The sequence below is a fragment of the Corvus brachyrhynchos genome, unplaced genomic scaffold (assembly GCF_000691975.1).
Source record: "Corvus brachyrhynchos isolate BGI_N302 unplaced genomic scaffold, ASM69197v1 scaffold61, whole genome shotgun sequence".
In the NCBI taxonomy this organism is placed as follows: Eukaryota; Metazoa; Chordata; class Aves; order Passeriformes; family Corvidae; genus Corvus; species Corvus brachyrhynchos.
Genome location: NW_008236478.1, coordinates 8592297 through 8608462, shown reverse-complemented (window position 1 = coordinate 8608462; position 16166 = coordinate 8592297). Strand labels below are relative to the sequence as shown.

Here is a 16166-nt window from a genome sequence, read left to right as displayed (position 1 = left end):
TTCCTGCTGCAGGGGCATATGAAAGGAAGGCAAGGCAAGCTCAGGGCCCCCAGGGTGACAAAGTCCTTGCAGGCCTCTAAGTCCTTGCATCAGGGCTCCAAAATTTAGAAAAAAGCCCTTGTATATGCACTGAAGTTCCTCTCTGAGCCTAAAGTTATCTCTAGAAGCTGCAGAAATTCAGGAGACCAGAATAATGATGTGAGTTCAGTCAGTGCCACCCTGCTGATGAATTGCAGAGGGCCCTGAGCGAGCCTCCTGCAGCAGAGCCCTGCACACCCCTGGCTGAAAGCTGCTGGGGGAGTGGAGAGCAGCACATGGAAAGTGGGGGAGAGTTTAAGATGAGCAAACAATGAAAGTGCAGATGATTTAAAGCATCCTCCTAGCCAGCAGCATGGGGCTTAAGGTCGAGCTGTGGACTCTGGACCACTCTGTGTCCCTGTGTGGGCTCTGCTCAGTTTGCTGACTCAGCAATGAGGGCTTTGTCCTGGTTCTGCTGGAGTCAGAGTGTCCCAGGGAATACCCCTGGATGCACTTTTGCTCTTGTGCCAGCAGTGCATGTGGGGAAGCTGGGTGTTGATTAAAGCACAGCAGACTTTGGTTAGTAGACCCCACTACAACTCTGTTTTGCAGGTCAACACTTTTTATCTTTGTTATGTTTTGTGGTTTCACTCTTGTCCACTTTATTTATTCTCAGGCCTGAAACACGGGAGCAATATCCAAATAAATTTATCCAGAGAGATGACACAGATAGGTTTTACATTTTGAACACATTATTCAATCTACCAGGTGAGTCTCATGTGAGCCAACACAGTCTTCTTTCTGTGCCCTTTAAGCCAGTAAAGCTTTGCTGATGTCGTACTCTGCTTTTCTGCTTGGGTTTTTTTACGTGAACTTTCTTCCTTTGGGCACAAGGCCCAGAGTTAGGTGGCTGTATGATGTTGTCCTTGTGTTATAATCTCCCTCTCTTTCCTTGCAGAGACCTACCTGCTGGCTTGCCTGGTGGATTTCTTTACTAACTGTGACCGGTACACGAGGTTTGTATTCCCTCCGCTTTGAGGTGTTGATGGAACAGTAAGATTGTTATTATATTATACAGGAGCAATACAGCACAGATGGAGCTGCTCTTAATATCAGTGGAGGCCCCTCAAGTGGTTTTGGTGGGGGAAGGCTCAGGCCTCCTGTAATTTAGTGGTGATGAGTTGATCTGTGTGTACAGTGGAGGCTGGCTATGAAGGTTTCCTTCACAGAGTACATAAGTACCAACATACTGACTGACACTGGTATTTGGGGCAGCTTCTAGGACTGCTGACTTTTTACAGCATGGTCACAGGCACCACTCAGTTCATTTTCAACCTGTGTCCATTGGAGCCATGTCTGAACTGGTAACTGAAAGGCTGAATTTCCTCAGATGGTTACCACAAGTGCTTCATGTTGTAATAAAGAACATTGCACACTTAGAGGTGAAGTGCTCAGTGTGGTGTAAGAGGCTGTTTGTGCAGCATGAGTACTTACCTTGCTGTCAAAAATGTATAAGCATAAAACAAGCTGTGGTTTGAACTGGCAGATGTGAATGCTGCTGTGCTGCTTATCACCTCATGTGATGGGTCGTCTTTGCATATGTGTGAGTAGAAGGCAAAGGTTTAATGGGATTTCACCTGGGAGTGGAGGGACTCTTTATGCAGGCAGTCCATCAGGTGAAGTACCTTTTCTCAGGAGAGGCATGATGATTGCTGTCATAATAAATACAGGTCTGTGTAATCTTTCTTGATTTCTTCTGATGCAAGCTGTCATGGCTGTCTCAAAGATACCTCCAGAGTACATTTTAATTTCTAATGTTAACTCTAAGTGTGCAACATAGAAGCAGTTCCTCCTCTCAGCAGCATTACATTTAGTTGATTCCCATGACACTCCCTTCTCTAGTGCTGGAAAGAGGGAGAAAGGACACCACTCTGTTTATTCCCTCAGTACTATTCATCTTCTGTAAAATGCTGCAAACTGCATTTTTGCAGTTTTCTGCAGACTTTTTACCTTCTTGTAATACTGTGGGTGAGAAGTAAGAGTTACAGTTGCAGAAAGCTGTGGTACTGCTGTGGAGGCACAGACATTCCTGGGTAGCACGCAGCTCCTGTTAAACTCCGGTTACTTCTTTCAAGTCTGAGCTTCAGTAAAGTAGTAGATAAGAAACCATGATGGCAGGATGAAAACACAAGCTCCAAACAGCATTTTGAACTTGCTCCTTAGTGTGTTTCTTACCTGCTGTGACTGTATGCTAAAATCTCTCTTCTGTCTCTTCACAGCTGTGAAACGGGGTTTAAGGATGGAGACCTCTTCATGTCCTTCAGGAGTATGTTCCAGGATGTCAGAGATGCTGTTGACTGGGTTCATTACAAGGTGACTGCAAGAACTCCTTGGGACATGTATGGTTGTAACTGGGTGAGAGGGGCTGGTTTGTAACTCCTGAGTTCAGATGTTCTCTGCCTCCTCTGGGCAAGGGCCCTGCTTTGCCGCCTAGTGAGCAAATCATAGATTGCAGTTGTTTGGGAGTAAGTCAAGATTTAAACTGCCCTCTTAGTATGGGAACATATCTGGCTTGGCTTCCTATTCCTTTTTCTTGTGCCCAGATTCCATTTTTGTACTGTAATTCATGGGTTTTAGAGCGTGATGCCATGAGGGTATTTGCACTTCAAGTCCACAACTTGAACATTGTCCTAATTATTAAAGCAGTATTCTACTGCAAATTGTTTTCATTGGCACTATCCTATGTCATTAAAAAGTACCTGCATTAAAGAGAGAAATACATCAGCTGTTCTCTAATTAGAGAGCAGCATTTCATCTTCTGCACACTCTTGTGAACAAATTCAGAATATAATTTTGTGAGCATTAACATATGGTTAAAGACCTGATTTTCTTGTTCTCCCTCATTCAAGCAGTCTGTTGGGTGGGATGGAGAACCATCACAGGAGAACTCTGCTCACAGTTGTACTTGTGGTGGTCTATTTACCCATGCAGAAGTCAGGAATCTATTTTTCTTTCCTTATGCAGTGTTGTGTGATACATGTTGGAGTTGGCCTTTGACTAAAGCATTATGGTCAGTGTTGGAGACAGGTCATTAACTGTCTTGTTTGGTATGGCAAATCTATTTTTTGTTTGTTTCTATTGTATTCCCTTCTGAAAGGGTTAAAATGCTGTTGAAGTGGATTATTTACCATGGTGAGGGAATCGATGGATCACAGAGTTTGTGATGGTCCCTGCTACTCAAAGCCTCTCATCTCTAGAGTCACTGGTTCAGATTCGCCCTGGTTTGTACTTTCACAGCATTTTAAAGTGTGAAAGTTGGCATTACTTTGTTGTCCCTTACATCATAAGTTTCCATGACCTCACTGGGTTCTGTTGTTTCTATTTCAGGGATCGCTTAAGGAAAAGACCCTTGAGAATCTGGAGAAGTATGTGGTGAAAGATGTAAGTGTGAAGTTACTTTCCTTGTGCTATGTGACATTCAGTACTGACTAAGCAGGCAAGAAATAAACATGCCGATTTGTTTCACTAAATCACAAAACAGATAAGGCTGTGATTTCTATTGTAATAACCAAAGACGAAGTGGAAAGTTCAGACACAGCCTTTATTCTGAGCCAGTGACCCACGTGATTTCATATTGATGTGCACAGTTTTTTACATAAAATATAAAAGCCAGAGGAAATGTTATCCAGGTGAACACACTGGCAAAGCTCATGCTGTTTCTTTCAGTGGTGAAAGCAACTGTGTTCGCTGCCCATGTTTTTCTGCCCAAGCAATCCTCTCTTTAAAATGCAACAGTTGAGCGTCTTTTTAGCCACAGGTATTCTTCTGCCACCCAACAGAAAAGCTACGCTTAGCCATGAGGGACTGAGGGAAAGATCCTGAAAGACTCACCAATGTCTAGTCTCTTGATAAACCCAAAATGTGTGTTCAGCACATCTAATTGAGCAAGCTCCAGTGGTTCCCTTACTCCTGCCACCTCTGCAGTGTGCAAGGCCCCTCTGGACCACTTTTGGAATAAGTATTTTTTTAGTTTAGATGTGCTCTGTGGTAGATTATCACTTTAAAGCAGTAAACCTTGTTTCTAGTTACATGCCTACAGAATTCTTAGGTAACTGTTCAGTGAGGTAATCAGCTATTTTGGCAGTGGACTGAGATTTCAGATTCAATAAAAATAGCCCCAGGAATAAATTCTCCCTAATTTGAGGTTGGAATTATAATGCGTTCCAACTTGTGGCTCATGAGCTCAGATTTCACCTGCCTCTGGGCCCATTTCGGGAACGGACTTGGAGCTGGAGCAGATCGGTGGGAGCAGCACAGGGTGCCTGGCACTGTGGTTGGCAAAGGCACCGCAGCCCTGCTGAGCCCTTCCCCCTCGCCTTCCTCCCCTGGGCTGTGCTCTGGAGGGGTTCCCTGGATGGACCAGCAGCTTTCCTGGCTCTGGCCAGTGCACAACACGTGAGTTTGCTTGCTCGATGGTTTGATTTGCTTTTTTTTTTTTGTCTGGTGGGGTCATAGTTGAGTGTTTTTCCCATGATGAATGTCTGTAACTTTTGTGTGTGACTTGTTCCCCTTGGCTTCCAGGGGAAGCTGCCACTGCTGCTCAGCCGCATGAATGAAGTGGGGAAGGTGTTTCTCGTCACGAACAGTGACTATAAATACACAGACGTAAGTGCTGCTTGAATTGTTGGGAATCATGGAGTAAGCATAAGCCAGCCATTTGGATGGGTTTTGATGGGACATGTTCTGGTGGAGAATCGTGTGTTTTCTAACCTACGTGTAGGATGGGTTAGTGGTGGATGCAGATTAAGTCTTGAGTCACCTTTTGTAATCCTGGTTCTGGCACTGAGCTAGGTCTGGCTTAAGTCCCTCTGTGCCTCACTCAGTTCCTCAGCAATTAAAGGGCTGAAAGGGAAAGTGATATTCAGTTTTGGATTTTAGCATCCTTTAAAATGCAGACTTTCCCTTTCAAGTGAGATAGTCTGAGTACAGACAGGTCACCAAACCAAGGTCCTGGAGAGGTCTGAGACCCAGAAAGGGCTGTCTGCTAAGCTGAGAAATAAACACAGTTACTTCCATCTCCAGGTGAATGTCAGGATGTTGCAATACTGCTGATCTAAAGATTTATATACCATTTTAAAGCATTGCAAGATACACCTGAGGCAGTGTGCAGTTTTCTGAGGAAACTGTGTTATTTGATTTTAAAAACTACTGGTTGGATTCCTGTCACTGTCCTGTTCCATTCATTTTGTCTCCAAATCTTAGGCTGACCTCTGTGTAAATTCTGAAAATAAAGTTCTGCAATCTAAAGAGATAAAATCAGAAAAGTATGCTTTTATAAACTACACAAATGCATGTTTAAAAGCACATATTTGAATACTTTCTTTCTCTCTTTTAGAAAATTATGACTTACTTGTTTGACTTTCCACATGGACCAAAGGTATGTGAATTCTAGACTGCAGTTGCAATAGACACTGATGTGCCTAATTATCTGTGTAGCTGGAAAGCTTTTTAATCCTGCTTCATCGACTGCATGGGATTAGTTGCTTTAATCTGGTTAAAATACACTTGCTGTTTTGTGTCCTGTTTGAATGGGATCAAAGCAAATACAATATAACAAAGAGAAAAGGGGCATCATCTGGTCTCAAATGATAATCTGTGTTAATGATAACATTATTTCAGTGATAAAACATTTCAACTGTGGCGTTTTGTAGCCAGGTTTCTTAGAAATAATGCACAATGGTTTAGATGTTGTTAAAAAAAGCCATGATGGAAAGGAAATTGTTGTATAAAACAGCAGAAACATTTAGGGCTGATCATGCCTTAATTATCATAACTCTAAAAGTTTCAGTCATGCTTTTTTTTTTGGTTTTCTGAGGTCAAAACTCAGCCCTGCAACTTTTGGAGAAAGGCTTATGATACAAATTTGTACTGTTCTTTCAGTCTCCCAGTGAGAGGCTATCTCATGCTCAAAAGATGTGTTCTCACACTGCTTTAAAGGCAGAAGGCAGCCAAGGGAGAAATTTTGAGAGCATAGAAACTCACCACAACTGATAGCTAAAGAAGCCCCTTGCTGTGGTCTTGATCTCACAAAGTGCAGAAACATGGAGCAGAAAGGGCTCAATATCCTTTGGGCAGGGCTGTGATTCAAAGCCATGCTCTGTGAAATAGAGTCCAGGCATTCTCCCACTCCTGGCAAAAGTACCAGCATGGCCTTGTAAGCTGAAGCCGTGGAGTTGCATGTGTCTGGATCTGCACGGGATGTCACCTTCAGGAACAGTGGTAGGGTGTCATTTACAGCATCTTTATACATGGCAGCTGTGCCCTGACAGGGATGTTCAGTGCTGTTCTCCTGTCTCACACCATGTCCTCAGCCCCCACTGCTAGGCTGGGATGGGATGGGCTTATGGCAAAAGGGGAGTGCTTTAGGAGATGGTGCTGGCACCCCAGTACTGTCCCACAGGAGGCATGAGCTAAGGGATTTTGATGGACCAGCACTGTCACGAGGTTATGGCTATGGACAGTGACACTCCAGTTAAACTCCCTGTGGTTTTTTGTGTCGTGCCTGATTCTGGGGTTTGTTTTTGCCTTTGTAGCCTGGGAGTGCCCATCGGCCATGGCAGTCCTACTTTGACCTGATCCTGGTGGATGCACGGAAACCCCTCTTCTTTGGGGAAGGCACCGTATTGCGGCAGGTGGACACGGTGAGTGGTCAGTGGAGGGTACGCCATGGCTGGAAGGCCTCCTGCACCTCCTGTATGGCATCTCTCAGTGACAATGGTCAATGCAGTGTTTAGGCAGGACCTACCCTAGAGGCTGTGGGCTGGAGTCTCCTCTTAGTGATTCCTGAGCAACCCCATCACCTCAAGGCTTTGCTGGCTTCCCTAACATACTGCAGGTGGCAGGAAAGCCACCTATGGGCTGCTTGGGAGTGAGACAGACAGACAGACAAAGAGTGAAGTATCACTATAGAAAAGATCCAGGCCATCAGCTGTTCAGCACTAACACAACACCTCCTTCCACAGGTGACCGGGAAGCTGAAGATTGGTACCTACACTGGCCCGCTGCAGCACGGCATTGTGTACTCGGGAGGTGAGGCAGGAGCCCTTCTTGTTCTGTGGAGCGGCTCTGACGTGGCCTTCAGCCACTCCAGCTGTGAGAGGACTTGTGCCAGGCAAGGTTGTGCTTCCCAAAGCACATTGTTTTGTGCCCTCTGCACACTGCACCAGAAGCTCTCCATGATTAGAACTGCACAATGCAGGGACAAGATGGACCTGTTCCTCCTCAAATGTCCTTTTCTTCCTTGCCAGGGAGGGTCTGGAAAATCCCTGCAGGGCTTGTGGTGGCTGCAGCTGGCCCACAGCAGTGTCCCCAGCTGTACTTAAAGGTGCTGCCACCAGCATGACCATGCTTGGAAGGTTCTGCCAAGCCAGGGAAGGGCAGGGGGTGGATACAGAGCTGTCTGTGACACCCAGGGCTCCATTACTCTCACATGGGGTGGGAGGCAGCATGGCCTCTGTTGCTGTCATTCATGTAGGGGTGTGTATGGGCAAAGCTGCTCCTGGGTGAACTCCCAGGCAGGTGAGCAGTGTCCAGGGCAGCCATGGTCAGTCAGTAGAGGTTTCTGGGAGGAAAACGCACCTGTTTTGGCTCACTGTTCTGAGCCATGCCATTCTTCTCTCAGGCTCTTCGGACACGGTCTGTGACCTGCTGGGGGCCAAAGGGAAGGATATCTTGTACATCGGAGACCATATCTTTGGAGACATCCTCAAATCCAAGAAACGCCAGGGCTGGCGGACCTTCCTGGTGATCCCCGAGCTGGCGCAGGAGCTGCACGTCTGGACAGACAAAAGCGGTCAGGAGCCGGGCAAGCCCCTGGCCAGGCTTTGCTCTTGCTTGTCTGATGCTGCACCCCTGAGATCGCCAGGGCTTAGGGGTGCGGGGGAGAGATCACCCTGGCTTGCCACTTCTCCTTTTGGCCCTTTTCCCTGGGTCTGGATGCTCGTGGCAGGAGCTGGGGTGCCTCTCTGTGGGCTGGCCTTGGGGTCCCAGGCCTTTCCTGTGCTCCTTCCCAGGGGCTTTTGTGTGTAATCAGCCAAGTGCTGCCCTGGCCACGGGAGAAGCTGCAGCTGGGTGGGGTTGAGTTGTTCCTCATCCATAACCCCAGAACATCCTGCCCCTCTGCATATATGGAGCCGTGGCTTCTATGTTAAAAAAATTCTGACAAGACCTGGGTTATTCTCCCTGTAATGCCTGAGCCATGACTGCTCTCCCATCTGCAGGGAGTCCCTATTCACCAGCTGCTTCCTCCTCGTTCCTCCCACTCCCTCTGCTGCTCTGCCGCCAAAGTGCTGTGTGTTTCCCATCCTCCAGCGCTCCTGCTTTTCTCCCAGGTTTGCCCTTTGGTGTGTAAATAGGGCTGGGGGTTATGCAAGGTGCCCCATGGCTGGTTGGAAGGTTTTGGTGAGAGCTGCAAAGGTTCAGCCTCGAAAACAAAAGGGCCAACCAGAAACCAAGCCCAAAGTTCTGCCCATGGCACAGAGTGTGATTGACCCCTCTCCCTGCCCCGAGGCCATGAGGTGCCTCCAGTGTCCCTGCTCCAGTGTCCGTCCGCTGCCATGTGAGGGGAGCGGGCAGGGGAGTGGGTTCACTTTCAGCCCTTTTCATTTCAACAGTTTAAACTTACCCTTTTCCCCTTTCTTTTCTGGATTTTCCAGCCCTTTTTGAAGAGCTGCAGAGTCTGGACATTTTCTTGGCTGAGCTGTACAAGTGAGTGTTCAAACAGTGACAACTTTCCTGCTGCCTCTCCTGGCTAATGAGCAGCAATGACAAAACCTTGGGGTTGGGTTAGTGGCACTGCTGCTGGAGCTTTGACTCAGGCCTGGGCTCTGCCCACAAGACCAACCTTCCCCTCCAGACCAGCCTCCCTCCCCCAAGCCCCATCCCACAGCATCTGGTTCTGAAAGACTTTTCACACCATGTATTTACCTTCTCGCCTGTAACTAGGCATCTGGACAGTAGCAGCAATGAACGCCCTGACATCAGCTCCATCCAGAGACGCATTAAGGTACCAATCATCAAAATCCCTTTTCATCCTTTTGGATCCCAAAGGGCTTAACAACCCAACCCCACTGCTCAGTCCTGAAATGCTTTGCTCTGCCTTTGGGTGGGCACAGCAGGCTTGGCAAAGCCACTTCGTCTCAACTCACTGGTGTCACTGGCACTCCTGAAAGGCAGCCTGGTCTGGAATAGGGTCCCCTTCCCCATGCCCACAGCAGCACTGGCTGAGGGTGCTCACTGCTGCAGCATGTGGTACTGGCACACAGAGGCTCAGAGGGGCTGCAGCCTCTGGATCAGCCAGCCCTGGGGTGCCAGCCTAGAACAGTGCTGGCCCTGAGCCTGCTGCCACCTTCCTTTGTTACCTGGGGCTCAGCTGTGCCCTGATGCCACGGGATACAAGCACAGAAAGCCTTGCTGGAGATCCTTGCAGGTCTCATGTAGCCCCCAGCCCTCAGGGCGCTCCACCTCAGTGTTGTCATGGCTCTGAGGTGCTGCCTGCCTGGCCCAGGATCTAAGCTGCCCTTTCCTCATAGAAAGTGACCCACGACATGGATATGTGCTACGGGATGATGGGGAGCCTCTTCCGCAGTGGCTCTCGGCAGACGCTGTTTGCCAGCCAGGTGATGCGCTACGCTGACCTCTATGCAGCCTCCTTCATCAACCTCCTCTACTACCCCTTCAGCTACCTCTTCAGAGCTGCCCACGTCCTGGTGAGTTGCAATCCCAGGGAGGTGGGCAGGGCTCCCAAAGGTGCCCATGCTTGTGTCCGTTATCACTTCCACAGGACACAACAGCACCTTGGAGGGTTGGGTGGCATTTGATAGATCGTAGACCAAACGGTTGCATTCTGGGGTTTGCTCTCCATGTGTCTCAGGGACTGGGACACCTCTTGTCACTTCCTCTCTCTGTTCCACATGCAGATGCCACACGAGTCCACAGTAGAGCACACGCACGTTGACATCAATGAGAAGGAGTCGCCGATGGCCACACGCAATCGCACCTCGGTGGATTTCAAAGATTCTGACTACAAGCGGCACCAATTGACCCGTTCCATCAGTGAGATCAAACCGCCCAACCTCTTCCCTCAGGCACCTCAGGAAATCACACATTGCCACGATGAAGATGATGATGAGGAAGAGGAAGAGGAGGAAGAAGAGGAGGAAGAGGAATAAGAAGGAAAAAACAAAGTATTTCTGAAGATAAACCATGACTCTTAGCAGTGATCAGGAATGGATTCTGTTGTTGGGGCCCTTGGGGTGATGGGTTGGGGGGTGTGATTCTTGCAAAGGCACATTTTGAAAGTATTTGGAAACTTCTAACAAATTAACACTAATTAGGAGGAGACCCTTGTTTTCAGTTTTGCAGACGGTTCAAAAAGCTGATGGATTCTACCTGGGTGGTGCATTCAGATTGGACTGCCCACCTGTGCTGTCACGCTACTCCCATTACATTTCGGGATGCTGCATGGTTCTCCCTTTCCCATCATGTGTTGCATTTGGTTTCCATTTGAACAGTTTCCTATGAACGGTTTTTGGCATTTGTTACATTCTCTGTGGAGACAGAAGGGATGTGCTGAGCCCTGCAGGAGACAAAATTATCCAAATCCTGCTGCCTGTTAGGTTGCTGCCTTTAACCCTCTGCTCCTGGGTTACATAATCCCCCCCTTCACATGTTAGCCAGGGTGTTGCTGTGCCTTCCAGCACCCCGTTTACCTTCTGTTGGTGTGAGTTTCTCTGTGTAAGTGGTTTGACTCCTCCAGCCATCGTGGATGACAGTGAGATTCCAGCTCTTGCACATCTGCTGCCATATATGTTTCACCTGTAGCTGCTCGTTGTCCTCTCCCAGTGTCTCCAAGCTCAGCATCAGCATGTGATGCATGATTTCCAGGGCATTTCTCAAAACAGCTGAGCTGCACACTGTTCTCAACTCCTCCAGTTTCAGCAGTAAATATTAACCCAGGAGCTTGAAGCTGTTGCTTTAGCATTAACATTAGTCACTCTCTGTTCCTCCTGACCTTTCTGTCCTCTCAACTTTAAGTGAAGCATCCCAAAACCAACCCCAGCCACCATGGGGAGTGAAAGGGCCTGTTGTGCCAGGGTGCTGCGGGCCACATGGGCCTGCCCTAAATTAGGAAACAGCACATCCCACAGGGCCAGCCCCACGGGGGGAGCCGGGAAGCTCCCAGCCGTCCGGCAGCTGCCCTGGTCTTTGGTCTGGTGCGGAGCAAGCGGAGCCTCATCGCTGGCTGTGGTGGGCAAGGCTGCGTCCCTGGCCAAGGAGCGTGATGGCTGCTGTGTGGGGACCGGGGGGTGTGCCCTCATGGATGGGCAAGTAGTCCTTGTGCCTGAAAGCCAGCCCAGGGAAGGCACGGAGCTGGCACACAGCTGGGCAGCAGTGCCCTGTGGTTTTCCTCTGAGTCATAGGTGCAGCCTCCCTTACTCCAGCCTCTGCCGTTCGCTGCAAAGGGATTACAACGAGGGCCCTCTTGTAATGAATTTGACTGTTTCAGTACCATAAACTCATTTAATTTCTTTTTTCATTTTAAAGTACCTTAGTAGAAAATAAAATAAGAAAAACCACACCACCACCATCTGAGCAGCAAAATGCTGCTCTAGTGGCAGTTGTTCAAGTCAATAAATGATGATGTTTCTAAGAAATGCCTGGTGTTTTGTGGTGTGTTGCTGAGATGATGAGGGCTGTGCTGGAATTGGTGGGAAGAGGTCTATGGGGTCCCAGCAGGATGGGTGACTGAGGAAGAGTGAGAGCACCTTTGGGAACTGGTCATGTAAAGCACTGAGGAGCAATGGCAGTGGATCTTGCTGTAAGGGCACACCTGGTCCTCACATTGCCCCCAGAAGCAATGGTGGGTCACGAGGCTTTTGTTATCACCTTCTGCATCAGCCAGGAAAGCATGGGGAGGGCAGAGAAACATTTTGGCTTGGACACAGAGAGTGAGGAGGGGCTTTTCCATGGTGGGAAGGGCAACATCCCCACACTGCCACTGCCTCCTGTGTCTTGCCAGGGCTGTTCTCCACAGGCATTACCAAGGACCACTTCCTGCCCCTTCACCCCTGCAAGACACGTGCTCAGGGTGGCACCAGGGCACAGCACAGCCTGTGCTCACCAGGAGCTGTAAACTCACTTAAATAGACAAGAATACCCAGGGAAGGCCAGTGCTGCCACACAGCCACACAAGGCTGCGCCCAGCTAAGACAGGCAGCCTCGGGCACTGCTGAGCTCAACTCCCCTTACAAACAAAACTCCAAACTACAAACAAAAGCAGACCTGAGGAGGTTCCCCCATCAGCACCACCATAGAAGGATGTTCAGTACCAGGGCCCAAAGTGCCAGACAGAAAAGCAACACTAAACGGCAACAGCTGGTGGCCAACACTCGACACCTGACAAGGGATTGCTGAAAACTCCAGAGCACTGGGACCCTGACACCTCAGTTTTGGGGTCTGCAGAGGAGCTAACGTACCCACAGTGAGGCTGGCTGCAGGAAGGATTCCCGGGAGCTGTTCCCGAGCCCTTTCACCAAAGGCCATGCTGGGCTCTGCTATGTTTAAACTTTGTTTCTCCAAGTATAGCTACTTGAATTTTTAAAGCTTTAGCTCAGCAGCTCGGGGAGGCATGTGGCTGCAGGAAGGGAGGTCTGGGGAGCTCCATGCATTCCTCCTTCCCAACCGGTCACCACAAATAGCTCACTCCCAGCCCAGGGCTATTTCTGACTGAGATGGGGAGAAGAGTCTTCAAGGCTAGAGCAATGGAAAGTATTTGACCCTCACTTCATGGTGGGAAAATGTCAGGCAAAGCCTGACAGACACACAGGCACTGCCCAGCCTTGTACGATCCTGTCCATCCTGTGCTGGCTCCACCAAAAAGTTGTGGTAACCCATGGAGCAAGAGCCAGGGTGATGCTTCTTGCCCCGGCTGGCACTGGGGACATGATCACAGCCCAAGTTTCCCTGCCCACACCTTCCTCAGGCAGCTGCCCATGGCTCATCTGCACCAGCTGCCCCTTTCCAGAAGCTGGTGGCCTGGCAGTACCTGTGTCTCCAATCACTCTGCAGAGCTTCAGGAAAAGTTCCTGCTGCTCTCCCTACAACCTGTCCCCCAGCCCAGGACAGACATGCTTTGCTTTTGCCCACCAGCTGTATTCTCTCCTGCAGCAAAAACCTGGTGGAGGCAAGGAGGACGCATGGAGGGAACAGGCCTCACCCCCTGCCCTGAGCTCTCACTGACCTGATTTCTGGCTTCTCTCACTTTCTCCACCACCTCACATCCACCTCCCCTGCTCCGCAGAGCCGGAGGGGGCTCACAGGGGCTGCACCAACCAAACCCTACCAGGAACAGGAGCCCGAGGCTCACTGCCCTTAGCCACAGTGCTGCAGACATCGTGTGTTGGGCACTGCTGCTTCTGGCCAGGTCACAGTCATCAGAGCTGCTCCCAGCTCCTCTTCCTTTATGCCACCTCCTCACTCAGCAGAGCGAGGCCCAGCTGCAGCTCGGTATCAGGATGTGCCCGACCATGATGGAGGGCGCAAAGCCCTGTGCCAGTCCCTGAGCAGCAGCCGTTCCAACCTCTGGCCTGAAGCCCCAGCATGGCAAACATGGATAAAGCAATTCCGTAATGGCAGAGCCACTGGTCCACCCTGGCCTTGCACAAGGGTGCTTTCCTACACGAGACCAGCCTTGGAGGCCACTGGGCTGCAGAGCCTGGCCATGGCAGGAGGTACTGCTGGAGCCTTGAGGACACAGAGCCCTGGCTACAGCTCCCGCCCTGCTGCTGCAGTGTAGCCTGGACTTGAGCAGCCAAAACCCATCCCATCTCCCTGAAGGGATCTAGCCTCTTACACCCTCCCTTCCAGAAGTCCTGGGCTCTCTCTATCCTGCTCCTCCTTCCTGCTGCTAATTACCACCAGAGCCAGCCCCAAAGTTGGCCTCCACATTAATTCTACTTACGTCGTGCATGCAGCATCCCACCATCCTCCACCAGCTGCCAGGGACAGGCACAGACAGGGGAGCAGGAGTCCTCAAGGACCTGCCACTCTATCCTGTTGGTACATCATGAAGGAGTGAGGCCCAGAGGAATGGAGCCATCCTGCAGCACAGAAGCAGGGACAGAGGCTGCACTGGGTGCAGCAAAAATCCCCCACAAGGTTTGAGCAGCTGCTGCCCAATTTGCTAACCCAGGGATTGGCAGCTCAAGACCTGAGCACAGAGGAAAGCCCGCTGCAAGGAGAGCAGCTGGGTGAAACAGCTGCAAGGAGGAGAGTGGCTGAGGGATGGCATAAACACAATATGGGCACATGGCAGGGCTGTATCTGACACACAGGAAAGGGGCTGCTCCTCCACCAGTGTGAGCTGGAAGTGATGGTGGGCAAGGGACTAAGCACAGGCTCGCTCTCCTGCTCAGAAATGCCTGTGTTGCTGCAGGCTCCACACAGCTCCACTGCCGAAGTCCCAACATGAGGAGAGAAAGCAGCAGCACCCAAGTGCAGGGGGATGGACCAACTCACTCCACCAGCTGCTCCTGTCCCACGGAGTCACCGTCGTCCCCAGCCACATCCCTCACTGGTGACCCCCAGTTACGCCCTGCCCGGCAGGAACATGCACTACAGACAGACAGCATCTACACTTAAGAGACAAACATGACCTACGGAGAGCAGGTTGTAAATAAGGGGTTTTTATTACTGAAAGAAAAAGACCCTCACCCTTGAGGGAACTTCAAAAAGTCAGCTACTTGCCGCTGCCACCAGCTTCCCAGCCAGCCCCTGGTCAGCAAAACCACCAGAACAGCCCTCCCCAGCTTGAGGACTTACAGGTCCAGACCCACCAAAGCAAAGAGCAACACCTGGTTCTAAAGGAACAAGATCCGGCCTCTCTGTGGCTCTTGCAGCTGAAGTGAAGATTAAAGACTGTTAAATGTGCCATTAGCAGAGATGTGGGTACGGGATCACAGACATCAGCCCCACCACCCACATGCCAAAATCTGTCCCTTGGAAATGAGGGGGGAGCATAGAGGAGGGAAAAATGCATAAACTGGAATGTTCAACAGAAAAAAAAATCATCATTTATCTAAAAAGAATAGAAATAAACAAAATGCTTTAAAACAAAATCACAAAATATACAAATAAATCTGGTACAAAATAAATAGGAAAGATTGGAAATCTACAACAAAATTGGAATAATTATAAAATTAATTCGTATGACAATCAGTATATGAAACGTATACACTTCATTCAGGATTTCAGTTGTGCTTATTCAGGTTTATGTACACACACGGAAATACTGTAGTCAGAATACTACAACTCTGGAAACCCGAAGTCATGTACAATATGATACAATTTGCAAAGACCACATACGATGGCAAATAAGACAGAGGGGAGAGCTGGCTGGAGTGGGATCAGACAGCCATGAAAACGCACTGCAAAGGGAGAGCTGCCACGCTCCAGAATGGGGGGACCAAGGCCAAGCCAGCAGCAACCAGGACAGGGTTCGGGGCAGCCAGGAACGAGAAAGGTTTGGTGTGAGACCTCCAGCTGCTGAGCACCAGCTGCTCATGGCTTCCAGGAACACATCTCAAGTATTCGGGGTTTCAGATTCACTGTGTTTGGCATCCAGGCACCTCAGCAGGGCCTGACCCTGAACTGCTCATAAGCCACCCTTGTGCTCAGGAGAACGTGGATCAAATGGGACCAGAGCACTGCTGCTGGGCTCCTGGTGGGTTTCCACTCTCCAAATTCCTTGTGGTCTCCGAGGAAGGCAGAGCCCCTTGAGCAGCATCTCCTACCCTCAGTGTGAGAAATGAAGACAGAATGGCTGCAGCATGGCCTGTTCTCAACTGCTGGCCCTCCTTCTCACCTTCCTGAACAGTCAGCTGAAGCCCAGTGAGAGGAGCAGAGGAGCAGCTGCGGCCAATGAGAGCACAGCTGTCACAGAAGCCACGCTGCTGAATCCAAGCCAGCACAACACAGAAGGACAGAGCACGTACCCTGGGTGAAAACCTGCCAGCAAAGCCAGCCCAGCCCAGCCCAGCCCAGCCCAGCCTGCTGGGCCTGAGATTTTACAGCAGTACTGACACTCGAGC

At 49.8% G+C, this 16166-nt stretch overlaps 1 protein-coding gene across 4 annotated transcripts in view; it reads left to right on the top strand.

Annotated features, from left to right (window-relative positions):
• NT5C2 (5'-nucleotidase, cytosolic II) overlaps nucleotides 1-11732 on the top strand; it is a 53786-nt gene extending 42054 nt beyond the window's left edge. For all 4 annotated transcript variants that reach the window (XM_008643858.2, XM_017726171.1, XM_017726173.1 and 1 more), the window contains 13 exons: nucleotides 695-786; nucleotides 977-1034; nucleotides 2298-2391; nucleotides 3406-3459; nucleotides 4600-4683; nucleotides 5414-5455; nucleotides 6612-6719; nucleotides 7041-7107; nucleotides 7700-7870; nucleotides 8733-8784; nucleotides 9022-9082; nucleotides 9609-9785; nucleotides 9996-11732. In XM_008643858.2, the coding sequence (XP_008642080.1) occupies nucleotides 695-786; nucleotides 977-1034; nucleotides 2298-2391; nucleotides 3406-3459; nucleotides 4600-4683; nucleotides 5414-5455; nucleotides 6612-6719; nucleotides 7041-7107; nucleotides 7700-7870; nucleotides 8733-8784; nucleotides 9022-9082; nucleotides 9609-9785; nucleotides 9996-10247 (1312 nt within the window). In that variant the 3' untranslated portion in view covers nucleotides 10248-11732. The remainder of the gene's footprint in view (nucleotides 1-694; nucleotides 787-976; nucleotides 1035-2297; nucleotides 2392-3405; nucleotides 3460-4599; nucleotides 4684-5413; nucleotides 5456-6611; nucleotides 6720-7040; nucleotides 7108-7699; nucleotides 7871-8732; nucleotides 8785-9021; nucleotides 9083-9608; nucleotides 9786-9995) is intronic.
• The last annotated feature ends 4434 nt before the right edge of the window (nucleotides 11733-16166 follow it).